This window comes from Populus trichocarpa, chromosome 10 (genome assembly GCF_000002775.5).
Source record: "Populus trichocarpa isolate Nisqually-1 chromosome 10, P.trichocarpa_v4.1, whole genome shotgun sequence".
Classification (NCBI taxonomy): Eukaryota; Viridiplantae; Streptophyta; class Magnoliopsida; order Malpighiales; family Salicaceae; genus Populus; species Populus trichocarpa.
This window is the reverse complement of record NC_037294.2, coordinates 20,310,273-20,334,433: the sequence shown is the minus strand read 5'-3', so window position 1 is coordinate 20,334,433 and position 24,161 is coordinate 20,310,273. Positions and strand designations below refer to the sequence as shown.

The 24,161-nt window shown below is 34.8% G+C and overlaps 1 protein-coding gene across 3 annotated transcripts; it reads right to left on the bottom strand.

Moving 5' to 3' along the window:
• Positions 1 to 1,738: 1,738 nt before the first annotated feature.
• Positions 1,739 to 14,608, bottom strand: LOC7458633 (regulator of nonsense transcripts UPF2). 3 transcript variants are annotated; one of them, XM_024609976.2, is made up of 18 exons: positions 14,459 to 14,608; positions 14,166 to 14,268; positions 13,803 to 13,890; positions 11,981 to 12,183; positions 10,976 to 11,320; positions 10,512 to 10,616; positions 10,215 to 10,342; positions 9,053 to 9,229; positions 8,819 to 8,900; positions 8,070 to 8,360; positions 7,776 to 7,973; positions 7,550 to 7,651; positions 6,739 to 6,990; positions 6,443 to 6,661; positions 5,086 to 5,256; positions 4,448 to 4,633; positions 3,069 to 3,530; positions 1,739 to 2,726 (listed from the first exon to the last, which is right to left on the bottom strand). In XM_024609976.2, exons 2-18 carry the CDS (start codon positions 14,226 to 14,228, stop codon positions 2,229 to 2,231), a joined length of 3,570 nt encoding a protein of 1,189 aa, XP_024465744.1. In that variant the 5' UTR covers positions 14,229 to 14,268; positions 14,459 to 14,608; the 3' UTR covers positions 1,739 to 2,228. The 3 variants fall into 3 exon arrangements, with proteins under 3 accessions (XP_024465744.1, XP_024465742.1, XP_052312284.1); XM_024609974.2 differs by having other exon boundaries at positions 14,370 to 14,585; XM_052456324.1 differs by lacking the exons at positions 13,803 to 13,890; positions 14,166 to 14,268; positions 14,459 to 14,608 and adding an exon at positions 13,002 to 13,026.
• Positions 14,609 to 24,161: the final 9,553 nt, after the last annotated feature.

The following is a 24,161-nucleotide window of genomic DNA, read 5'->3' as shown; positions in this document are numbered from 1 at the left end:
CTAAAAAATGGATCTACTCTACTAGGTCGAGCACCAACTGGTTTGAGGTGGACCCGCAGGTCGAGCTGTCCCATAATTACGCTGAAAATATACGGGGAACTACTGTTGAAGAAGAAAGAGAAGAGGCACGCAATTCTCAAACTAGAATAATGCGTTCCAATGATGTATTCTGATAATGGTTTTAGTGACAAAGAGTACTGGAGAACCAAATTCCTAGCAAGAAAACTCTTATTGCTTTCACTTTTTAAAGGAACATATCTTGTTCCATTCTGAGCAAAAAACTACCCTGGAAATGTCAGCAGCAAACTACCATTTAAGGAAATACTTTAATCCGGGATGTTCCAATGGGAATATTTTACAGATCACAAACTGGATAATTTTTTTATTATATGCTATAATAAACGAAACATTGTAACCTTCGAAAAGGCTTCTTAGACATACACGTACCTCATGTTTAAGAATACTGTCAGGAGTATTCTAGTAGTTCCAATTGCTTTTATTGCGGTCAACCCGAGTGGCGTTTTTGGCAGGCAACGATTGATTGCTCCAAGGCCCCAGCTGCATCAGGCTACGTATTAGGTATTAGGTGATCGCCCTAGGGAGGAGTGCTTGAGGGTTTATATATATAATTTTTGAAAAAAAGAGAACCAAAATGGCATGAAATATATAAAGAACGAGAATGAGTTTTGGTATCTGATTGTCCTCGCCTTAGATCTGATTGTCCTTTGCCTTAGATCCTGCTTAAAAGGAAGAAACGAATAAAAATGTGGGGTAAAGACGATGAATTAGATACCACTATTATGTTGGGTTCCCAAGTTTGTCCGCCAGTTTCTTTACTAGTGTGGTATTAGCATCGCATTTCCATTACAAACTCCATGACAATATCTCCTCGAATCTGCTGCCAGCAACAAGCTTTCAGTATCAGACGACCAAGCATACCAAATTCGAAAAAATATCACGTTTACTGGCTTGGTCATCTAATTGCGTGTTTCACATTTATCTAATTAATCACCTATCTTTCCCCCTTTTTTTTTTTTTTTTTTTTTTAACTGGGGCGGTATATTTTACTACTAAAAACTATATTTTTTAATTAGGATATTAAAAAAATTAAGATATTATCATTTTTTTTATTAAAAAAATCAACAAATTTTTGATGGGGTTTTTTGAACTGACCACATCACTTGTCAATCCAAGTTTTTAACCATGTCGTACTGAATAAGCTCTCTTCTTTTTTTAAAACTCAATCTAATCTAAATCCTAAATTACCAAGTCATGAATCAACCCTTTAAGAAAGGTCATTCTCCTCTTTTTTTTAAAACCTAGTCTAGCATAAATCTCAAGTCACCCACCCAAGTCATGGGTCAACTCACTGTGTGGGGTTAGGTTTTAAATCAGTTACCAAATCCCAAGATAATTTTTCTGTCCACTTTGTCAATAATCTGTATCTATGGGCTGGAGTGATAAAGCCCAAAATAACTGGGAGGCCACACATGCTTTCGTTAAATTGCATACCTAGTTCCTGACCATTCGAGAAAAACAGGAGACGAAAAAAAATATGTACTTAGGATCTTGGAAGACGTACAAAATGGTTCAGGAGTTCATCTCTGAGGAAATCAAAACTCCACTAGAGTAAATCTATGGTATGACGTTCTTTATCATTTACCGTGTCAGCAATACTGGGGCAGCCTACACCATTACCACAAGCTAGAAGCACGACCTGAAAATATTAGACACGACATGAGGCAAACCTTCACATGTTAAACAACGGACGCAACAGACATAACCAATTAGGAATATGCACACAATTTTAATTACAACCACACCCCGTATATGTTTCAGAATGATCACACTGCAAGCATGCATAAACAATTCTATGTACAACTTAGTTCTGCATTCGACACACTCTGGACGACAAAACTTCAGATATCAACCTGCCGATTTATCAACAGAGGGGAACGGAATTCTTCCTGCTATAAGGGATGGCTTCTGTACCTCGTGATTGAGAATGAATGCCAAGATTTGCAATATCTTTCAGAATCGACCTCAAGGCATACTGCACCCTGATCAATCACAGCGGGATAATTGATGTTGATCTATATTTCCAAATAAAAAAAAACCTGTAATTAATTTCTTCTGTTGTTAAAGATCCTTTTTTTCTGCAATCGAATCCACTGCCTTGTCTAATAGAAGTGGCAGCAAGTCAAACATTTCATTTCCTCTCAAAACAATCACCTTCTTCTGCCATGATAGAGTCCACTGCCTGAATGATGATAATACCCATAACGTGACCCAGCACCTCTTCCTCTACTTCCTTCCCATGTGCTGCTGCGGCTGGTAACTCTGCTGGTACCACCTGGCATCCAATTCAATGTCTGATTCCCCAACCCGTTATTCTCCTCCTCTTCTCTATCATTATACTCCAACACCAGTCTCTTGATGTCTCGTTTCTCTTCAAACTCAGCTGCTTCTTTCTGTTTCGTGCTCTGCACAAGAGAGCAATCCCTAGGAATGTACATCTGCTTTGTTTGTTGCTTATTCCCACGCTTCACAAGAACTTTCACCTGAACATCCTTGTTTCCTCCAGCCCCCTCATCCTCGTCACCACTTTCCCCTCCAACCCCCCTTCCATGATGATCCCTAGGGGGCCCCTCAAACAAGTTCATGGGTATCACCATATTTAATGCTGGCCGACCACGGAGTTCCTGCCTGCGTTGCTCCATGCTCTCCTGCACTTGCAATTGAAATAACAGGTGTTACGAGGTTACCCATTAAAGTTTCTGGCAATTATTGAAGCTCAATTCCAGAATCAATTATTTGCAATGGCAGCTATCAAAATTTCATCAGCAAAATTATGTAATTGGCCTCATTAAAATGTAGACACACAATACAAATTATAGACTACTTACCATCAGAAAGTTTAAGAATCGTTTCAAACCCCCAAATATAATTTTTCACACATGTATCAGGCACACTGTGGGAGTGTACAAGTGCCTATGTATATTGTATTCACTATTGAGAGAGTGGCACATGCAACTGTGAGCAAAAAACAGCAATAATTTGTATCTTGCCTGCATTACAGCCCTCAGCTCCTGCTCAAAACTAGCTACTTCATGAGGGTCCGCCTCTGCAAACTTTTGTCTGACGTGGACTTCATCATCCTCATCAGAAGCAGGTCCACCCCCACCATCATCCTCATCTTCCGTGTCACACCTATCATCATGATTCTCTTCATCTAACTCTTCTTCATCATGTCCATCCTGGTCAATGGTGCCACTGCCTGAATCAGTGTCACTGCCACCAATGTCATGCAATCCATTTTCCTCATTCCCATTCGTGGTTCTTTGTCCATTGGTAGATATGATACTGGAAGTAGTCCTACTCAATCGTTTATCAATGTCAGAGTGCTTTTCACTATTGGCCTTGTCGGTGGAGACAATACGTTCATTCTCCTCATGTTCTATAAGAGCAGCATTAACTTCTTCAATGGATGTATATCGTATCATATTTGGACGTAATTCCACAAATAAGTCCTGCAAACGCTTCAATGTATGAGCACAGTGCATTGAATAAACAGGGATGGTGAAGATATTTAAATCAACTTTATAAGCACATAGAAATAACTCCAAAAAACAAATAAAATTCATAACACAATTATGCAAGAAAAACTGCAATCAAACTATCAATCAAATAAAATGGAATAAAAAGACAATTCTCTTTCCAAGCTCAAGCTGAAGTTCCTTGCAAGAATCTAATTAAAACTCTATTCAGTTGCATTTACAATTTAGAGATGATAGTCAATGTCCTAACCAAGTGGCACCTTGATTAACCAGCAGCCTTGCCTGATTAATTTCTAACCTATTGTTTTGTTTCAAAGATGTTACATTCAAAGCAGAATACTTTCCTTTCTTTTCAATTAAAGCAGAAGTTAGAGAATTACAGTCATATGTTGATTCTTTCTCACTTAGTGTATTTTTCTGAAAGAAAGCATATCTAGGTATGTCTAATATTGCACAATTGCAAAAGCAAAGTTGAAAATTCATATTCATACATAGGATGCAACTAGTTCTAAGTGCAAAGTCCCCTGAAGAAAATGACGTGTATTTCTGTGATATAATGTTTTATCACATTTTTTGAGTCTGTATCACTCTTATATTCAACAAGAATCCATATTATATTACTGTTCATAATATCTTAATGGTCGTCCCGACTTGTGTCGAATTAAAGCAGACTGCACAAAGCATTTATGCTCCCTACCTGCACCACATGTAAGAATATTCCTGTATTACTTATCGAGCAGCATCTCCTTAAACCAAAAGACATACTTCACCATTCCACAATATAGTAAAAACAATTTAACAAATTCTAAACTCCAATCCTCTTACAGTAGAGACAGACCTTACAGTTAATTAAGAAAGTAAGTGAGCATAACAAGATCTGTGCAACTGACCTGTAAGTCAAATTCAACATCAAGAGGTAGTGCACCTTTGCTGAGAATATACCTCTGAAAGTGTATTAAAAATCGATCAAGTTTCCTCTTAGAAGAGCCTCGGTCAAAGTAGTGTCCGCAAGTCTCCAGAAGAATGATAACCATCCTGATGCGGAAACAGTCCTCTGGTGGATCTAGCACGTCTTGCTAGTAGCATGAACAATCAACAGCATATCATAAAGCAAGCAAATTATCATATAAGCAACAAAAACTAGAACATAAAGTTCACCACAAAAAGGGATTAAAAAGAGAAGGCAATATATTACCACCTGACACTGGTACCAGAAGTTATAAAATTTCAGATGCTTCATATATAAATGCTGTCAATTTCTCACCCAGAACTTTTTCTGAATATGCAGTCTATAGCATATGATATGATTAATAACAAGTGGAGCAGATACATATGTTAATTCGTTTGCATTTTGTATGATTCCTAATAAACAACTGGTCAGATGATCAGTTGTCAGACAATAATGAGTTTTTAAATCATGTCTTTCATCAAAGATAAACCTTTAGGAATTATTCATGCATACGCTTGATCAGACGTCCTCTTTTAAGGCCTTAGTTATATCTAACAATGAATTTATTACATTTCATACCTCCGGAGTGTCATGACCAAAGACAAGGATCAAGTTGAGAGTCTCAAAAATCACAGAAGAATCCACATGTTCATAATTGTATAGTTCCCCCAAGAATCGCATGTGGGCTATGCGCCTTTGCTGCATCCCATAGTCATTTAATTCAAGCCCAAGCCTAATCTCCTCCAAAACCTGTAAGCCAAAAGTAAACTGTTACAGTTCCATTAAAAGGCCCACTACACACATTCACGTCCTCACATGTGCAAACTTTGCATGTTAGACTGCATGCCAATATACACATGGCCAAAGATGCTGGCAAATGAGGATTCAGAACATTCCACATCTTAAAAACATCAATGACATGTGAGACAAGACAAATTTAGAAAGCTGTCCACAATTTATTCAAGAGTGGGGACTGTAGAAAAAATTGTTTTAAGGTCAAAAACTACTTGCTGATTCAGATGGGCTAAACTAATGGTGGCACGAATAGCTAATAGTCAAGAAGTAATCAATAGAAAGAAAAAGCAAGAGTCAAAGCAAAGAAAAGGCGACAATTCAAATCAGGATGTCCCCAGTACCCTGTCAAGAAGGAATCTTAAGGAAAATGAGGGGAAAAAGATTGATTTTAGAGGGGAAGATTTTGGCAAAAGCATTTTTAAGGTGTCTCCCAATCACAATGCTCCGATTGATCACATGATGAAGCATAAAAAATACAGTCTGATGACAATCAACCCAACAGGAGAAAAATGAAATCTATGGGACAAGGGTAACATCTACTAATACAAAAGTTAGCCATTGTCTTTTTTAAATTGTAAGCAAACAAGGATGTAAGCATCTACTAGAACACCTGCCACCCATCTGTTGTAATATCTTTATTAAAAGTATCCCTAAAACCATTATGGCAAGTCATCTGTAACTAACCCATATTCAAAATCTCACTTCATTATGGCAATTCTGTTAGTTCTGTAACTAACCTAAATCTCAGAAAACAAGATTCTCTACATGAGAAGCCAAAACTCTCACTTCATTGAGCAAAATTGCTTCTGATAAAAGTTCCACTCAGTGACTATCCATATTCAAAATTATTCTCCTTTTTAGATATTTATTGGTCTTAAATTCTAAAAAACAAAACTAATAGAATTTAAATTTTTGTTTGTTATAACTAAAGAAAATCCATTTTATTTGGGGGTGGGGGGGATATTTTCCACAATAAAACATCTGAATGGTGCAGCTTGCAAATCCTAAACTGCAATCAGAAAAAATATAAAAAGCCAACTGGCCATCACACAAAAATGGGAGAAAAGAAAATCACGATATTATCTTTTCAAGGAACAATAAAATATTAACTCCTCGAATTTCCAACATGAAAGAAACAAACCTCGTCAACAACCGACACTGCAAATTCATCATGATAACGGCTCAAGCCAGCAGTGAGAGAAGCAATCAAGTGAATTTGACCATACTTCCCTTTATGAACCTTCATAAAGCACTTTAAAAGGTATGCCTCACATTCACTCCATGGTAATTTACGAAGTTGCCTGAGCACATGCTCAATAGAAGACTTGTCTAGATCGGAGAATAGTAATTTTCTGATATACTGCATAGAGAAAACATTTATTAAACATATCTAAAGTAAAAACAGTTGAAAAAATGGTGCTGTAAAATGGTTCACACCTGATACAAGGGAGGACGGACTTTAGACACTCGTGCAGACCTTTCAGGTGGTTTGCACAGATAGTAAGCATTTTCTACAAGGGTGCTATGCCGAGGATCCAAATTTTTGACATTTTTCAAGCGCATAAGTATCTCCAACATATTAGCCATGCGCACAGTAGTTTCAGGAGAACGATACAGAAAACGGCCACATGTCTCAAGAAGATTGCAAGCAACATCAATGTTATGGTGAGTGAAATCATCCAAACAAGCCTGTAGGAAACAAAAGCATAGATGTAGAAGCACATAGTCCAGCAAAATGAAACATGATGAAAGTGTGCCATCTCAGATCCCAACAGACCATATACTAGTTTAAATTCGTCTTCTATCAAAATCAAATAGCAATAATGATATTAAAAAGAAAGAAAAATGAGGGTTCAAAAATTAACTGCATTGATTGTAATGTAAAAAATTTGCTACATTATGTATCATGTCCCTGGTTCTTCCTGTCTTCCTAAACCAAAAGGCATCAAAAGCAAATGGAAATTTTCATAGGAACTCCAGCAAGGTAAACAAGAAAAAAAAGGAAGACCTATCTAAGCATAAAAATTGATTTGGAGAACTAACAGAAGATACTGTTGCCAAGGGAAGAGGAAGATTGACAACATGGATTAATTTCCTGGGAATTGATAAAAAGTATGTCTTGCTAAAAGCAGAATTGTGCAGGAAGACTCACGTAGCCAACCCATCTAGCTACAACAAAGGCTCAATAGGCAACAGAGTAGAAGCCAATTAAAAGAAAAACAATAAATGAGTAAGCCACTACACATACCTTCAAGCAACTAAAAACAGTGCTTGCTGGTGCAATTCTGAACTTGCATAGCTCTCCAATAAATCTAATATTTCTGATCTTCGTTTCAATGTTCATTTGGTCCTGTAGAAAATTTACAATTTGAAACTTCAATCATAATATTTACAGATTGAAATTGAAAAGGCAAGTAAAAGAACATTGACAAGAATAACAAGCCATTCTTCAATGAAACACGTCAAAAACAGACCTTTTTATTGATTAAGAAATTGAACTCCTCCTCTAACAACTGTAAGAGCATGAAAGATACATCCTTCATGCAAGTTGAGAGAGTGGCAACCATGCGTGAGTAGTATGGTAGCAGTTCCAGAGATGTCCTGGGTACATTAAATAATGCCCTCACAAGCTTTTTCCGATTTGACTTTGAATTAAAATAACAAAACTCTACCTGAAACAGAATATTCACAAAAACACACAGCAATGAGATCTTTAGGGTAAAGGTGAATAGCTGAAAATCATTTTATCTTCAGAGCGGTGTGATTACAGTCAATTGATCAATTAGGTCACGGCTGACGCAACCAGGGAGCCTCTGTAACAGAGCATCCAGATTAGTCCCTTCAAGACTTTTGAGTTTCTCCTTCTCATTTTCTCCTTTTCTCTCCGCATCTTTTTCCTTGCCTTTCTCTTTTTCAGGATCTTTTACTTTCTCTTTATCTTTCTCTTCCTTATCCTTTCCTTTCTCCGTACTTTTTCCCTCCTGCAAAGTGCCAGACTCTGCAGTAACCTCTGCCATGTCTTGGGTGGATTGGCCTTGGTCCGATTCAGGTGCCAGCTCCTTAAAATAAATAGAGACATCATTAAAAAGATAATCATAAACTGCTTTCATGTTGAGGGTAGAAGTAACATGTTTCACAAAAGAACACCAAACCAACCCTAGATAAGAACAAATACAACTCAAAATGCTTATATTTTGAAGGAATTATATCTGTCATTGATTGAAAGTGCCGGAATACATTTAAGTTTAGAAACAAGAAGAAGCTCACTTCAGAGAAGAGGAGGGGGGCGGAAAGGCCCACAAAAGGCTTTACTAGCATAAATCACAATACAACAGATTTAACCACAAAGTAAGCCAGCTTTAACGAGAACTGCAAAATGATCACCATAATTCACAAGCTACTAATAAAAATTTACACAAAAGTTAGCACAAGTTCTTTACCATTTTTTGTCATAATTTCAAAGTTAAGTTGGGAACAACCAAAGCCCTAATAAAACATCTGAGTTTTAATTCCTTACACTTTGTTGATCTTGAGTCTTCACAGAATGATCATTCGCTTTGGGTTCTACCTCTCCCAATAACACTGCTGGAACAAATGCTCTAAAAGGAACGCATAAAAATCCAACTTAAATTTCAAGCTAGCAAATTTTGTATATAAGGTAGCCAGAATCAAATTTAATAAGAAAATGCATCTGTAACGACTGACACCATTTTTTTTAACTGGATTGACAGATTGTCTTGCTACAGCAAACCTGAGATCCGGTAAGCATTCATAGAAGGCTCTAGTATCTTCATCATCCCACAAAGCTTCGAGGACAGAAGAATCTTTCCCTGCAGCAGGCGATGAAATGTCCTCTCCGCTAGTAAGCCTAGTTGTATGACCATCTTCTGGCATCACTGGAGGTTGCATATGAAGTGCTTCTGCTAAACTGATATAAAGAATTTACATGTCAATGGAAAAATCATGAAGACGTAATACCAGATGCAAGCTGAAGGGGCATTACTTTATAGCCTCCTCAGAAGTTGAAAGGTTGGCACACCAAGAGATTAGGCTCAAATAATACAAGCACCACTACATGCAACAAGGAAGAATCAACCAAAGCATTTACTATGAGGGGCAGGGCACTTAATTGCAGGTCCAAATTCACCAACTATCCCATGCATTTCATAAAATTTTATCAGCACCTAAATTCAATTCTAAAGCCCATCATAGCAATTACAGCAATTAGCCAATTCTCAGAGTCAGAAATCTTCTACTTAAAAGTGTCTGAAAGATTCTTGATAAATTAGTAATTAGCTTACAAGCTTTCTTGCAAGTTGAGATTGAAGAAAAGATTGAGGCTTGAACCAAAGCCAGAAGCAATAAAGAACTTTCAGGCAAGCATTTATAAATAAGAAACATGAACCATAGCCATCTTGCGTTGCTAAGTAAGTTAAGAAATTGACATCAGAAAAATAAAAATGTCCACTCTGCACACTGGTTTCAGCAGTTTCAAGTTTTGTACACCCCAGCAGTGGTTTTTCTCATCTTTGACCCCACGAAACTTCATTCATCAAGTTCTCATTGGCTTTACAAACTACCATTTAAAGTCCAGTTAAAGAGATTGTCTTTTGACATGTATTTCCAGAGTGGCAAATCTTTTTCAATCAGAATTAAATTTTTTACATGCATAACTTCTAGCTAAAATCATCATTCATGAATTAAGACCATGTACAATAACAATGGTTGTGTTATTGAGAAGGTAAAAAGGTTATGGATTCAGAAAAGCAGACATGAAGATAGAGAAGGAATTCCAAAGGAAATATGGCATGTTTCGATTATTACAATGTATGGCATGCTGTTGGAATGGAGTCTGCTTGTCTAGTCACCCAGAATAAATACAAGAAGAAAAAGAAATCAGGAAGCAAACTTACGATGACACATTACGGTACAAATGGTCATAAGATTTTCGCAGCTTTTCATATGATGAAACATTTTCATCACTCAGCTCTCCTTTAGCATTCAAAATCTTTGCATTTTCATGCTCCATTTGACGAAGTGACTGTTAAGAGATAAAAATCTTACATTACTGGCATCTTTAATGATACAAGTAAAAAAAAAAGTATAAATGAAAAGAAACCAAGTTCCTCATTCAAACAAGAAGAGCCCAGCAAAATCAAGAATGAAAGGATGGATTAAAAGTAAACAGCTAAAAGAAGTAACAATCTTACTGCATGATCTGACTGAAGTAGTTCAGCGACAGCATCATAGTATGCGTGGAAGGCCTTCCTGAAGATTTTCTTTTGATCTGTCGTGATGTTAAGGCCCTTAAAAAACTGCAGCAAAATTTCAGAATGTAAGATATAAACACAAACTTAAACAAGATTAACAAAGTAATTTTAAAGGACCTAAACACAACAAATAATGCAAATAGTGGATGTAAATGAGTTAGAAATTATCTCAAAATTAAGCAAAACTAAGATAAACACAAACTAAAATGATATTGGCAATGTAATCTAAAGAACCTAGACACAGCAAAAATGTGAAAAATAAAAGAAAATGAGGTAGAAATTATCACCAAAATAGAAGGTGCTAACAAGAGTAAGATCAAATCAGTATCATGAAACATATCTTTACAAATAACCAGGTGAGCCAGAAAGAATTAAAAGTGAATGAATAAAAGAATAAGTAGCACCTCTTCATGAATTTCTTGTCCAGATAGTGGAAGTCCCAGAAAAACTCTTCCTTGTCGAGCAAAACTAGCAAGGAGAGTCAGATTTGTCTGGGTAGTATCTCTGTCCTTTAAGTGCTCTGCACTGGTAAGATCCTTAATAATATTGATGAAAACACTGCTGTCTTCTGTAACTCCAACAAAGAAAAGTTCCAAAAGCAGCTTTAAGGTGCTTCGCTTCTTCATAGCCTTTGAGTTCTTGTCCACATCTAAGTCTTCTCCAGATTTTACAGGAAAAAAGACTTTCAAGAGCCCTTGTACTAGGCTCGGCGAGAAGTCTTTGTATCGTTGATGAAGCAGTGAACAGATCTTTCCAAGAAAGGCATTTGTTAGAACAGTGCAGAAGGGCAAGCAAAATAATAAACATGCCATGCAAACTTCATGCAACAAGTTCAAAGAAAAATGCAGTTTCCAATACATAGAAAAAACTAGCAAGTTGCTGGATAGCTCTACATGTGACTTTGTTATTGTCCCTTGAGAACTTTACAAAGTCTGCTAGTTGAGAATAATTGCAGACTTGACTCATCAAAATTTAAATGGCGATGAAAAGGAAAACAAAGCATTATGAGGAAACCATCAACTAATCCAGAAACTTGAAGCATTCAAAGAAATTTGCTAGGCACGGTAAAAACCTAATAAGATTAAATTGCACTTATTGCAGATTAAAAAAAAAAGAAGAAACAGCACACTTCTGCAAAACTTGCAGTGAGCATTTGACTGTTTTATAACATATCACTTAAGATATTTTCATGATCTTCAGCATGCAATAACCCAATATATAGTCTCAAGAATTGAATGAATAAGCAATAGCTTGAAGACATTTTAATATGACTACCATTATCCAGTAACTAAAAAGGTGATCAAGGCATGAAGACACATGCGATTTGAAAAAAAAAGAAGTTCTGCAGCTAGTGAATCATATCCACACACACACACCCAAAAAAATCAGTTTGTGACTTTAAAAGCTACCTGAACAGCTGCTTGTATGTCAGAAGTTCTAAGTTTCGCATCACAAATGGATGTTACAGCTTCACTGACAAATTTACTAAGGTTCACATTTCGCAACTCTTCCATCAGTCCTTCCTTCTGTTCCTCATTTATCTGCTTTAATTTTTTAATAACTGCTGTATTGCGCTTAATGCTGGAATCCAATGTCCTGAGAAATCCTGAGTCTGGTGACAGTGGTAAATTGTATCAATATCCCCTACTGCATTCTAGAATTATGATAAAATTGCATTTTTGTTTGAAACATAGCAGCGTACAGTAAAAGACTTAAGATCACTTTCAAAGGACAAAAGATGGTGAATCCAACTAGAATCAAAAGCAATCACATATTCTTTTATCAGAAACATGGCAGCTATATTTGAATTCTCAAAGACAAACCATTTTATAGTATCTAGAGAATATCGATCAGGCATGGAGAACATGGTGAATTGTCAAAGTCTCGCTAACATGTTTTAGAAAACCCAACCAGAGAGAATTCTCTCCACCTCCAGTAAGAGTGCATGTATATGAAGGAATTTCAAAGAGAATTGACTTTCAAAAAGGATTCGTTAATTCAAGAATATCCATGACTGGAGTGAAAGGGGGAAGATTTTTGAGATATTTCATGTTTAAAACTAGAAAGCATAGGGATATTTCGAAAGTCTTTAATTAAATTCAGTCTATGCTGCTGTCATTTTTGAAATTCCATTTGTACAAAGTTGTTAGCTGCCTTTAACATCATTTCTTATGTCCTATAACGCCAGCACAGAAGCACATACAACTGCAGTGCTGTTACCAGAGTCTTTAAAATAGCTATTGATGCTAAGAGAAAGGTGTTTTTCAAGAATTACTACCAAAAGCACAATGTTCTATCATCACTACTAACCATCAGCACCTTTATAGGATCAGCTATTATTAATCATCATTTGCATCACAGTGATTATCATTACTGCCATTGAAAAACCTGTCAGGAATATTACCACCTCTCACTATCCTTAGTTCTTACCCTTTTTACACCATCACTATAATTCTACCACCATTCCTCAATTTCTTGATTGATGTTTTTTCTATAACCATCTCATGCAAGTGGCCCTAGATTAGAAGCACTGACCCATCTCCACCTGCATGAGCATGCCCACAATCTCCCACTTCGTCCTATTATGGGAAAGTCATCCAGCATATTTCCCATCTTGATATTGTAAACAAAAACATCTGCTCTCAGGATCCCACTATATAGTAGCGGGTGATAACAAGAAAAATATCAAAGCACATCCAGCATAGGATTCAATCAGACACTATAAAACTCTACCAAATTTGACATGGTCAAACATTTCTTTTTTGGATAACCAGAAAAACACAACATAAGAACTTACATAGGCAATGCACCAAGGTATTGCCGCCCGTTACATACAATAAAAACCAGTAAAATAATAAATCAACAAAAAAGATAAGAGTCATTTGCACTTATAAAAGATTCCTCAACACATGGTGATCGTATATTCCCAATTCAATTATCTAAAAAATAGGAAGTGGGGAACAGACCAGACCTCCGGAAACGTGATTTTATTATCAGCCTTGAAAAAAAAACTTATTTTCCTGACTATTTTATTATCAGAAGCATTATCAGCCTGAGGCTTTTTGTTCATATTTCATCACGCAAAAATCACTAAACAACCAACAAGCCATTATTTTATTTTTTTTACCGTTAAAAAAATTAGCAAAACAAGAAACTGGTAGCTGATCTTATCCATTTCAGTAACCAATAAACAGTTCAACAAAGCTAAGAAAATCTCGTAACATAACCAACCAGGCCTTTCAGGGTTCAAATTGCTTTGACGAAGAGCAACTTTTGCCTCGATAGATTTCTTCATTTCCTCAAGTCGAGCAACAGCTTCCTGACAAACAAACAAAACAAATCATCTCAACAACATTGCTTAAAATAACAACACGGAAAAGCAAATGATAACAATAAAAATAACTGCAACAAGCACTGCATATCCTAATTCATAACATCTAAAAACTAATTCAAATTCAACTTGAAAATCATAAACTAATATTTGTTAAGCAAAACCTAACGTTACTCAGAAAATCTAAAGATCACACAAACAAGCACGCACGTGCCCACGCGGATAAAAACACAAAGTAATAAAATGAGAAAAAGCAATCGCACCTCATCGTCTTCCTTTCTAGGAGTTTCACTTCCACCACGACTCTCATCTTCATGGTGATCCATCTTTCTCTAATTCGAAACCTATAACTTATCACAAAAAACCCTAGCATAACAAATTGCAGAGTTTAATTCACCATTAAAACCCTAGAAATAGTACTAATAATCGGAAATTAAATGGAACTTAGAGAATAAGAGAAACGCGACCTGCATTTTTCTCTTGAATCGTTGTTGCTTGTGTGGTTACATATAAGTATATAAAAAGTTAGAGGAGATAGAGAGAGGTTAGGGTTTACCTGATCGGAGATTAAACCGGATAGTAACCGGGAAAGTAAAGGAATTTAGAGAGAGAGAGAGAGCGGGGTGGGGAGGGAAGGGAGAAGGCTATGCGCAGGGTGTGTTTGGGTCCGAGAAAAATAAAGTGTCCGAGAAAAATAAACCCTTGAACTGAGGCCTAATACTTGGCTATTTTTTAGTTGAAGACATGTTAAAATATTTTTTAATTTTTAAAATTAATGTTTAATATTAATATGTTAAACTAATTTAAAAATAATAATTTTAAAAAATAAAAAAACAATTCTAAAAGCTCTTTTTGTAATACATTAAAATAATATTTTTTATTTTTAAAATTAATTTTTAATATTAACATGTGAAAATAATTTGAAAATATTAAAAAAATAATTAAAAATAAAAAAAATAATTTTTTTAAAAATACTTTTAAAATAAAAAAACAATTAAATTTTAAAATAGAGGTAAATATCCAAGTTAGGTGTAGAGGTTAATTGAACCATTTATTAGTAATGAACTTTGTATTTGAGTAGAAAATGCATTTTACAAAATTTAAAAAAATTACATGAAATTAATTTATTTTTTTGGTGTTTTGAAATTATTTTAATAACTTAATATCAAGAATATTTTTAAAAAATAAAAAATATATATTATTTTTATATATTTTTATAAAAAAAACTTTTAAAAATAATAATATTACAATACCAAGTATTACTGAAATTTAAAAGGGTAAATCAAGTTGCCATGACCCAACCCAGGATCGACCAGGTCCGAGGTCTGGAATTTCTAAATTTCATCTCAGTTCATCTGCTGTTACAAATTCAGTATTGCAAGGAAAATATCCTTCCTTCCAGGTTCGAAAAAAAAATCATTCAAGGGCCAGATTCTCTAGGCTCAGGAACTATACACACAACACCATCAGGCGGCCACAGTCCAGTCACCTCGACCCAGGTCAGTCTAGTCCAGTCACAGGTCTGCTAGAAAAATACGGCCCAAGGAAATTTCGGAAACAGAACCCATAAGTTTTACACTGAAGCCCAGTTCCTTAAACAACAACGAAACAGGTTGAAAGTAGGGATAAAAGTCTTCCCTAAATTTTTTTAATGTTTCTATATTGTTTTAATGTGTTAATATTAAAAAAATATTTTTTTAAATTAAGTTTTTTAAAAAAACCAATAGTTATCAAACATCCAATTACCCTCATAGTTAATCATCCTGAGTTAAATTAAATCAAATGAATATATTTTTTAAAATAATATATTTTTTAAAATAATATATTATTTTATGAGTAATAAATAAAATATAAATATCATTAAACCAATCATATATATATATATATATATATACATCATTCAGTGTATTATTTTTTATTTATAAATATTTAAATGTATTGTCCAGATGTTGGTTGATATGGTGTGAATAGAGTACAACCCCATGAATGCTGATGTCTATTGCCATCTCTTCTTGCAGGGTAGTATTCAGCTTGACCTTCTACCTTGAACGTTGACATTTCAAAACCGTGTTACTGACTTATCAGACGTCATCATATGCTTTGAGGAAAATGTATGATTTTTTTTTAAGAATCAACTCATTCAATTAAAAATACAGGAGGAATGTCACAGTTTAAAAATTTATTTATCACGGTTGAAAAACATAACATTGATAACTCATTGTTATTTTAAATAATGATTTATATAAAAAAAAACATTCAAATAAACAAGAAAAAAAAAACGAGAGAAAATAAAAAAAAAATTAGAGATAGATCGAAACTTCAAATATAACATCATCGATACTATCAGAAAAATTTTGACAAAATAAATATAACGATACAAAGAAACGTCCATAATGGTAACCTGAGTGGACATAGTTGCTGCAAAAAACGAGTTACTCGTTTTTTTTGAGTGACAAGAATGACTTAATTTAATCACTATTTGCTATTTTTTATATATTATTAGATTTGTTCCGTTGAGATTTTTATAATAATATTAGCAGTGTGGAATTTTGGTGTCTTTCCAGTATTTTTTTTTTCTCTCTTTTAGGTTTTTTATTTATTTAATAATTTTTGTATGAAAATCGCGTTTTCTAGTCATGTTATGTACAAAACTTTGTTAATTCACTTGTTATTTTTAATTGTGTTATCTCTCTGGTATTTATTTGAAGTTGATGGTGGAAAAAAAAAAGCCAAAATGTACTGGATTGTTTGACCAGAAGGTAAAAAAAGATTATTTATTTTTTAAGATTTCTGTTTATAGCTCATAATTTTTGAACGGTCCCCGCGCAAACAAGCCAAAAATTCACACTGCAGGCAATTCAAATGTTGAATTCCTGTCGCATATCTTCTATACTGATTTTCAATGCTAATTACTTCCGATATGATTCCGCTTTTCACTTGAAACCTTAGTTTTCACATCTGGTTTGATAACCTACCGGTTTAAAGTTCAGATTTCGGGTTTTGACCGGGTTGTCCGGGTTATTTTTTTTTAAATCAAAACAACGTTATTTTAATAAAAAAAATAAAAGTCAACAAATTGCAATTGGGTTTTTGACCGAGTCTTGCCGGATCAACCAGATCATCAGATCACACCATATTTTTCTTTTTTTTATTATTTTTTTAACCCAACTCAATTTTAACTTTAAATTAATTGGTTCTAGATTGAACTGTGAGAACAGATCGAATTTCATAACTATGCTTGGAACCGGTACGGTTGCAGAAGGGTGCTTATCCTCAAATTCAAGACTAGGCACTGCTGTATTATAGAATCCAAGGAAATGGCCACATTATTTTTTTCTTTCGTTGATCCAATTGCCTCGAATCCAATACTTTCACGGTCATTAGCTTAGAGATGCTTGAGGTGTTGCCTTTAAAAATAATTTTTATTTTTAAATGTATTAAAAATATATTTTTTATTTTTTATAAAATTATATTTGATATTAATATATTAAAATAATAAAAAATTTATTTTTATAAACATCATTTATAACACAATTCTGAGCACAATTAATAAAAAAACAAAAGGTTTAAGCTCCCAGCTGAATGAGAGTGCTCTTATCACGCAACTTCACTTTTTCCCTTCTTTTTTTTTGAATAACTGTCACGCATCCTCGTCCTCTTTGCCATATAATTTATCGCCATTTGATCAAGTTCAAACATTCATCCTGGCTACAAAAACCAGTAGTTTCAATCTCTCCATCAATGACAAGAGAAGTTTCTATAGCTCATGCGACCTGAATTTGTCAAATGATCTGTCGCTCCCACATTTCCATGCTCACACCTGTGGGCTCAGCTGGAAAAGAGAATGAAGTGAACGAAAACTTTTGGATAGCCATTTATCGTTTTACATGCATGAACCTGGCGGACATTGTAACACGAGACCTTGACTTATTTTTTCTGCCATTTTCACTCAAACACCAGACTCTAATACCATCTCCTAGAAACATATCAATGCTTTTTTTTAGCATATAATATGTTTTCTCATCACAAGTAGGAGGTGGGCCTATTTGCATCTGTGCAATTCAACTCCCAATACCCCAGCCTTGAGAACTTAGCAGTGTAGCGATGCCTCATTTGCTCGGATGTATACATTCTTTTCCACACTAATGGTCAAAACCGGTACATTACTTTTCAATCTCACTGTAGTGTAATCACCAAGACATGCAAGTTGGTTGAAGACCACAAGCTTTTGAGTTGTGTGACGATGCTTTTCATAAATCATCACAGAAATGCATAGAATACGTCAAGCCCTCTTCAGGTCTGGGATCCAGGAATTGATTCTGTTACCACTATCAAATTCTTTGAAGTGATTTGTTTTTGACAAAACTCATGTTGCCACTACTGAGATTTTTAAGAAATGACAATTATTTAAATCCATATATTGCCCTGTCTTAGAATCTATCCATATCACATCATGACTAAAAAAATCATTAAAAAAATATTCGAAAATGAAAAAAACAGCTGTCTAACTTAAGAATTTCCACTTCCATAGTTGAATTTAAGCATTTATTTCTGGTGAAAGTTCTGTTCACACTTTGTGTGAATCCTTTTGACTGAACTGGGTTAGGTGATTCCCTCTCAGCTCTACATATATGCACCACCGGTCTCTTACCCCCCACTAAACCTTCTTATTTCCAGTGACTCGGCTAAAAAAATAAAACTCTCTATACCTTCTGTTCTATTTGTCAGGCCTAAGCTTTGTCTCACCTCTGTTTCTTCCTTCTTTTGAAAACAGAGTTTGTGTTCTGTTTCTATTACTTCTTTAACAGTTCAAAACAATGGAAGAAGATAAGAATCAGGAGACACCAAAAAGGCCGAAAATAGTAAAAATCCCTCCACAAAGGGGTCAGATTAAGGCCAGGATATTCAAGGGGTTCGCACAGAAAGTAAAGAACGCTGCTTCACTGATTGGATTTGCAAAGAGGCGTGGTGGCAATGGAAGCTCAGCTTCTACGAGCACGTATACTTCAGAGGGCCATTCAGATTCTTGACTTTGAATGACTAGAGCAACCAGTTCTTCTCCTTTACTTCATTTCCTTGTTCACAGATTAAGCTATGTTCACAGTATTTTGTTTTTTTCCCATTTCTTTTCAATAAATTGACCTTAAAGCATATGAATAGGAATACCCTCTTTCTTCGTTTTAGCCAATTGGAAGGAGGAATGGAGATGGACTTGGTTGATTGAGATTATTGTTGTAAGTAGATATAGATTATATGGTGATTGTGAATTTTGTATTCTGGATACATTTGCAGAATTCCCAGTTGTTTTATATCTCATCTATAAATATGCATTTATCAATTTTGATTTCTTATTTTATTCCAAGGTTTTACAAGATGGTTTTATTTTCGGAGCTAGACTAGATGCGAGTCTATGTCGTTTCTGGGATAGAATTTCATCTACATCTGAACTTGCTAATATTTATGAAAAATTCTTTTTTTCCTTTTTCTTGTTTTGTTTTCTTTTCCTGCTTTCGTGTTCATGCTGTTAGCAGAAGGTAAAGGCACCGCAGAACCCTTTCCAGGGAGCCATAGACAGAAGAGACATGGTGGTGAATCTCTGAAGAATAATTGTGTCTTTTTTCTTTATAAATCACAAAGCCGATAACAGATACCGATCAGCTGTTGATGTGAGCTTTATATGATTGAGATATAAAGCTTGTAGGGTTTTCTTGGCTATTCATATAAAGGCTTATGATACAAGAAAGAAAGGGGTGGGGGTGGTGTGGTGAGCTAGAGAATGATTCTTTTCTTTATATTATAAAATGATTTTATTCTTGAACAAAGGCCTCCAAAAATTACTATTTGGAGATCCTATCTTTTATTTTCCCTCTCGCTAGTGATTACAATACTGTCGACCTTTTAATTTGCCAGCCAACCTTGTAATTTCCACATCAGGGTTTGGTTTCTGTCTAGATGAGAATAGCAAATACAAGAGGAGAAGACAAAATAAATCCTTCTAAAACCCACTAACAGCGTGAACGCATCATGAAAAACGATTTTTGAGAGTTGTTAATTATCATATTGCATGTAAATTAAAGCTTGATTCTGAACGAAGTCTGTTTAAGTATGCACATGGGGTCTGCTTCAGCAGACAATTATCTCATAAGATTTTGTGTTTTCAGTTGGAGTTATGACTAACTTTTGTAATTGATTTAGAATGCATGATCAAGACTCAAAAGGGCATGCGTATCAGCAATCTTGAAAAAAGTCGAGCGTGCATTTAGCTTAGTTTTGCTTTGGGTGCGAGCAAGCATATCATAGCTTCACTTTTTTCGTAGTGTACCTGGACTCGATTGCGATAAGGTATCTGGGATTACTATTTCAAAAGATCATATAAAAGTTTTGATGCCAGTTGGCAGTATTACTATAAATATACCGATACAACACGAGGAAAAATATGTTAGGTTACTAAATTGTTTGTATGTCTGCCACAGCAATGTAGTAAACTAGATCTTTATCTGCTTGGTAACCTTTACGCTATTATCCAGTCAATTCTTTACATTATTTCTTTGACTTTGAATGATAATTCCAGAAGAAACAACCAGCAGGTTAAGAAATTTTCCTGATGGATTGATTCCACCTTGTGTCTTTTGGAATGCTTTGCCTTGTTGAATTGAACACAACCCCACAAGAGAATATCCTATTACTGTATATCCAGCAGTACTGTGTGACGATGTGTTCACACTGTGCTTTGTGGTTTTGGTCTCATATGCTCAACCACCGTGATATGACCCTACCCCGTGGTGCCATCCCTTGCCTTGCATTTCTCCTTCTGTGAGTTTCAAGGCTTCTTTCTTGCCCTCCTACATCCCTTGGAAACACAAACTATATTCTTTTCTCTCTCGAATCAGAAGCATGGACAGCAAAAATGGCACCCCAGAGGAGAAAGGAAATGCTAGCCCTCCACCAAGAAGGGGTCAAATCAAAGCAAAAATAGGTGAAGAATTGAGAACATTTGTAACAAGAGGGGTAGGGAGAAAAAGTGAGAAAGATGCATGGTGGCAAAAGCTTGACATACTCGCCAGCAAGTGACTCCTGCTCCGAGTGGACAAGGCAATGTTATTCCGAGTCTAGTATTTCAAGGGAGGAGAAAAAAGGGGGAAGGGGTGAGGTTTATGCTGTTGTTAAAACTTGCTTGACAAGTTGTCACGGTGCAAGTGTTATTTATTTTTAATTTTTTTTTGCCATTTCTTCTGTTATTTATTTTAAAATATATTAAAATAATATTTTTTTTATTTTTTAAAATTATTTTTAACATAGCATATTAAAATGATATGAAAACAATAAAAAAATATTAATTTAAAAAAAACTTTTTAATTTTTTTAAAATATTTTTTAAATATAAAAATAAAGGTGACACTCCCCTGATTATGAAATTCATGTAAAGGGAATACATGAGCAGGTTCCCCTGCTCCTTTCCTCTGTGCTTGTGTTCTCAGTTTTTACTAACGTCATGTCCATGCGAAGTTTAAAATCTTCTTCTGCTTTATCGATTTGGATTGTCGTGTTCTTAAGTTATTTGTAATTTATAATTTTAAAAAACTAAAAAAAAATACTTTAAAACTTAGTTTTGAACACGCACACCTTCTAGCCACGTTATGTGTCCTAAATTATACATTATCTGCGCTCAACTTAACCCAATAACATATTAAACCAAAAAAATATAATAAAAATAGTAATAGTACACGAATATAATAAACAAAGCTGATACAATACAAAGATAGCTTTAAAATATGCAAGCATAAATTCCATGATCTTCCTCTCTGTTATGCCATGTTGCTGATGTTCATTATTCTCGAACATTTTGGTCACTGGAATCACCGATGATTCATTGCCTCGAGATCATGAATCACCAAGGAGCATAATGCTTGGTTATGAAGCAAACATTACAGTAATTTCCTTCTTTTTAGTACTCTGAGTAGATTAATTAACATTTAATTACTGGCAGATTTGACGGAAAACATAGAATGGAACCACTGGTGAAATATACTGCCACTAGATGTAATATTGTCAAATTATTTGACATCATGACATCCTTAATCTTCGCTACAATAGTGTAAAATTGTATCTGAATCGAGGTTAAAAATTAGAAATAAAGTGTGAAAGGTGTGAAAAATAATTAAGGAATACAATTTTACTGTAGTTAGTTTGGGGAAAAAATGCACAAATCCTCGAAATTTTCCCTATGAATTCCCTATGAAGATAAAGGGTTGAAAAGTGTGTTTATTAAAGTGATATGTATGTTTTTTTAAAATATTTTTATTTAAAAATATATTAAAATATTTTTTTATTTTTAATATTGATATATTAATATTATAAAAAAATATTAATTTAATTTTTTCAAACTAAATATGTTTTTAAAAATACACCCACTAGATGGTGCCGTGAGGTTATAATTTATGCCCATTGGGACAGGCATAGAAAAAGTGACACTTTCGACGGTTACTTTCGAGTTCTTTTGACGCGATGGATGTGGATAAATATTTCGAAGAAATTGTCAAGTAGCCATCAAAATGTCTTTTTCACTGGTATTTTAGTGTACAGAAAGATTTTACTGTCTTCCCTTCCCTTTCTTTTCTATCCATTTGTCCCCTGCTCTGAGGATAGAATTATGAGAATTAATGCCCTCCTTCTCTATCCTTACTGCAAAAACATCTATCTTCCTGTGATTCGTGGAATACATCGACCTGAATATAATTTATTGCGTGCATGTATCAATATTTATCGAGAAAGGCATGTGTTTATTGAGAAGGAATCAGCGTTCAGAGGAGTTTGAGCTTGACCAGCCTTCTCTGACTTGAAGGCGATGCAGCAAGAAATTAAGGGGGCACGGACCAGATTTTTTTAAAAAATAAACCCCGACCAGCTCAGTTCATGTAGAAAAACACTTCAAAGTTTAAATCAATGTATGAGAAATTTATGGTTTCTGGCTTGTTTCGGCACCTTCGAAATCCCTTTTTTGCAACGTTATTTTCTAAAAAGAAAAAGGCAGGTATCATCTGGTACAATGTATGCGGACCTGCAAAGAATTTCTCCATGTTTTGAAATCCAATTAAGCCTTGGATGATAATAAATGGAGGGATTTTTAGGCATGTTAAAAATAGATTTATAACAAATTATTATATCTTTTTTTTTATTCCTGTTTAAACTCATGTATAGTGCTAAATCCTTTGAATTTTGCCTTGAAGCTTAAGTTAAGTTTTAAGCTTTGAGTTTTCCTTTTAACTGGACAATCTGTATCGTGTAATTTTCGGTTCTATCTGCCCATCAGCCAATGAACACTTGAAAAACCATATAATTTCTTCTGTAGTTTCATTACTCCCCCACTAATCAGCTACAGGCTACAATTTTATTTTATTTTTTGATTTACGTGGGGTGTCCGGGCCAGCTTACGCGCATCACGACTATTTTCCACGGTCCACTGGATATCCTGCAAGCTCAGGAGCAGATAAGGCATCACAAAGATAACAAACATATACATAAAAGATCGAACCCAGAACAAAAACGAAACAAATCACATAATTAACCACAGCAGCTAGCATCCAAGTGCTACAGGCTACAATATTGGTCGAGAGAGAGGTGTGTGGTATGACGAGTAGCAACTTCACATCATTGAAGAATCAACGTTCAAAGTTGGAATTTGTGCTTGACCAATATTCCATGGCTAGAAGGTGATGTTGCTACGGGAAAAAAAAAAAATACGGGGGCCCATCATTCTGCCTTTTCCATGTGAAAAAAAAAAACACTTCAAATCCGATGCCTAGGAAGGCAATCCAAGCACACTTGCAGATTCCTTATCGGAAGATAAATTATTTCAATGGGACCTTGACTAACTTGAAATGGACTTGTGGGTCCATGTGAAAAAAAAAAAAAAAACACTTCAAATCCCATGGATGATCCAATCCAATCCATTCATCCAATCTCTGATTTTGCAATTTCTGATTTAATCCATCCAATCCATTCGGCCGGTTCCGTTAATTTATAGTACTTTAATTATGGAATCAATTATTACATGGATGATCCAAGATTTAAGATTTTATAAGGTTTTATTTATCATCTAAATACTTGAAAGAATAAATTATAGTTGAAATTTCTTTTTATATATTGCTGGTGTTGTTAGTTATCTTTTTAAATGATAAATAATCTTTAAAGCAGTGATTTGCCTATAATTCATTTAAATTAATAAAATTATTATTCTAAAAAAAAATCCAATCCAGTCCT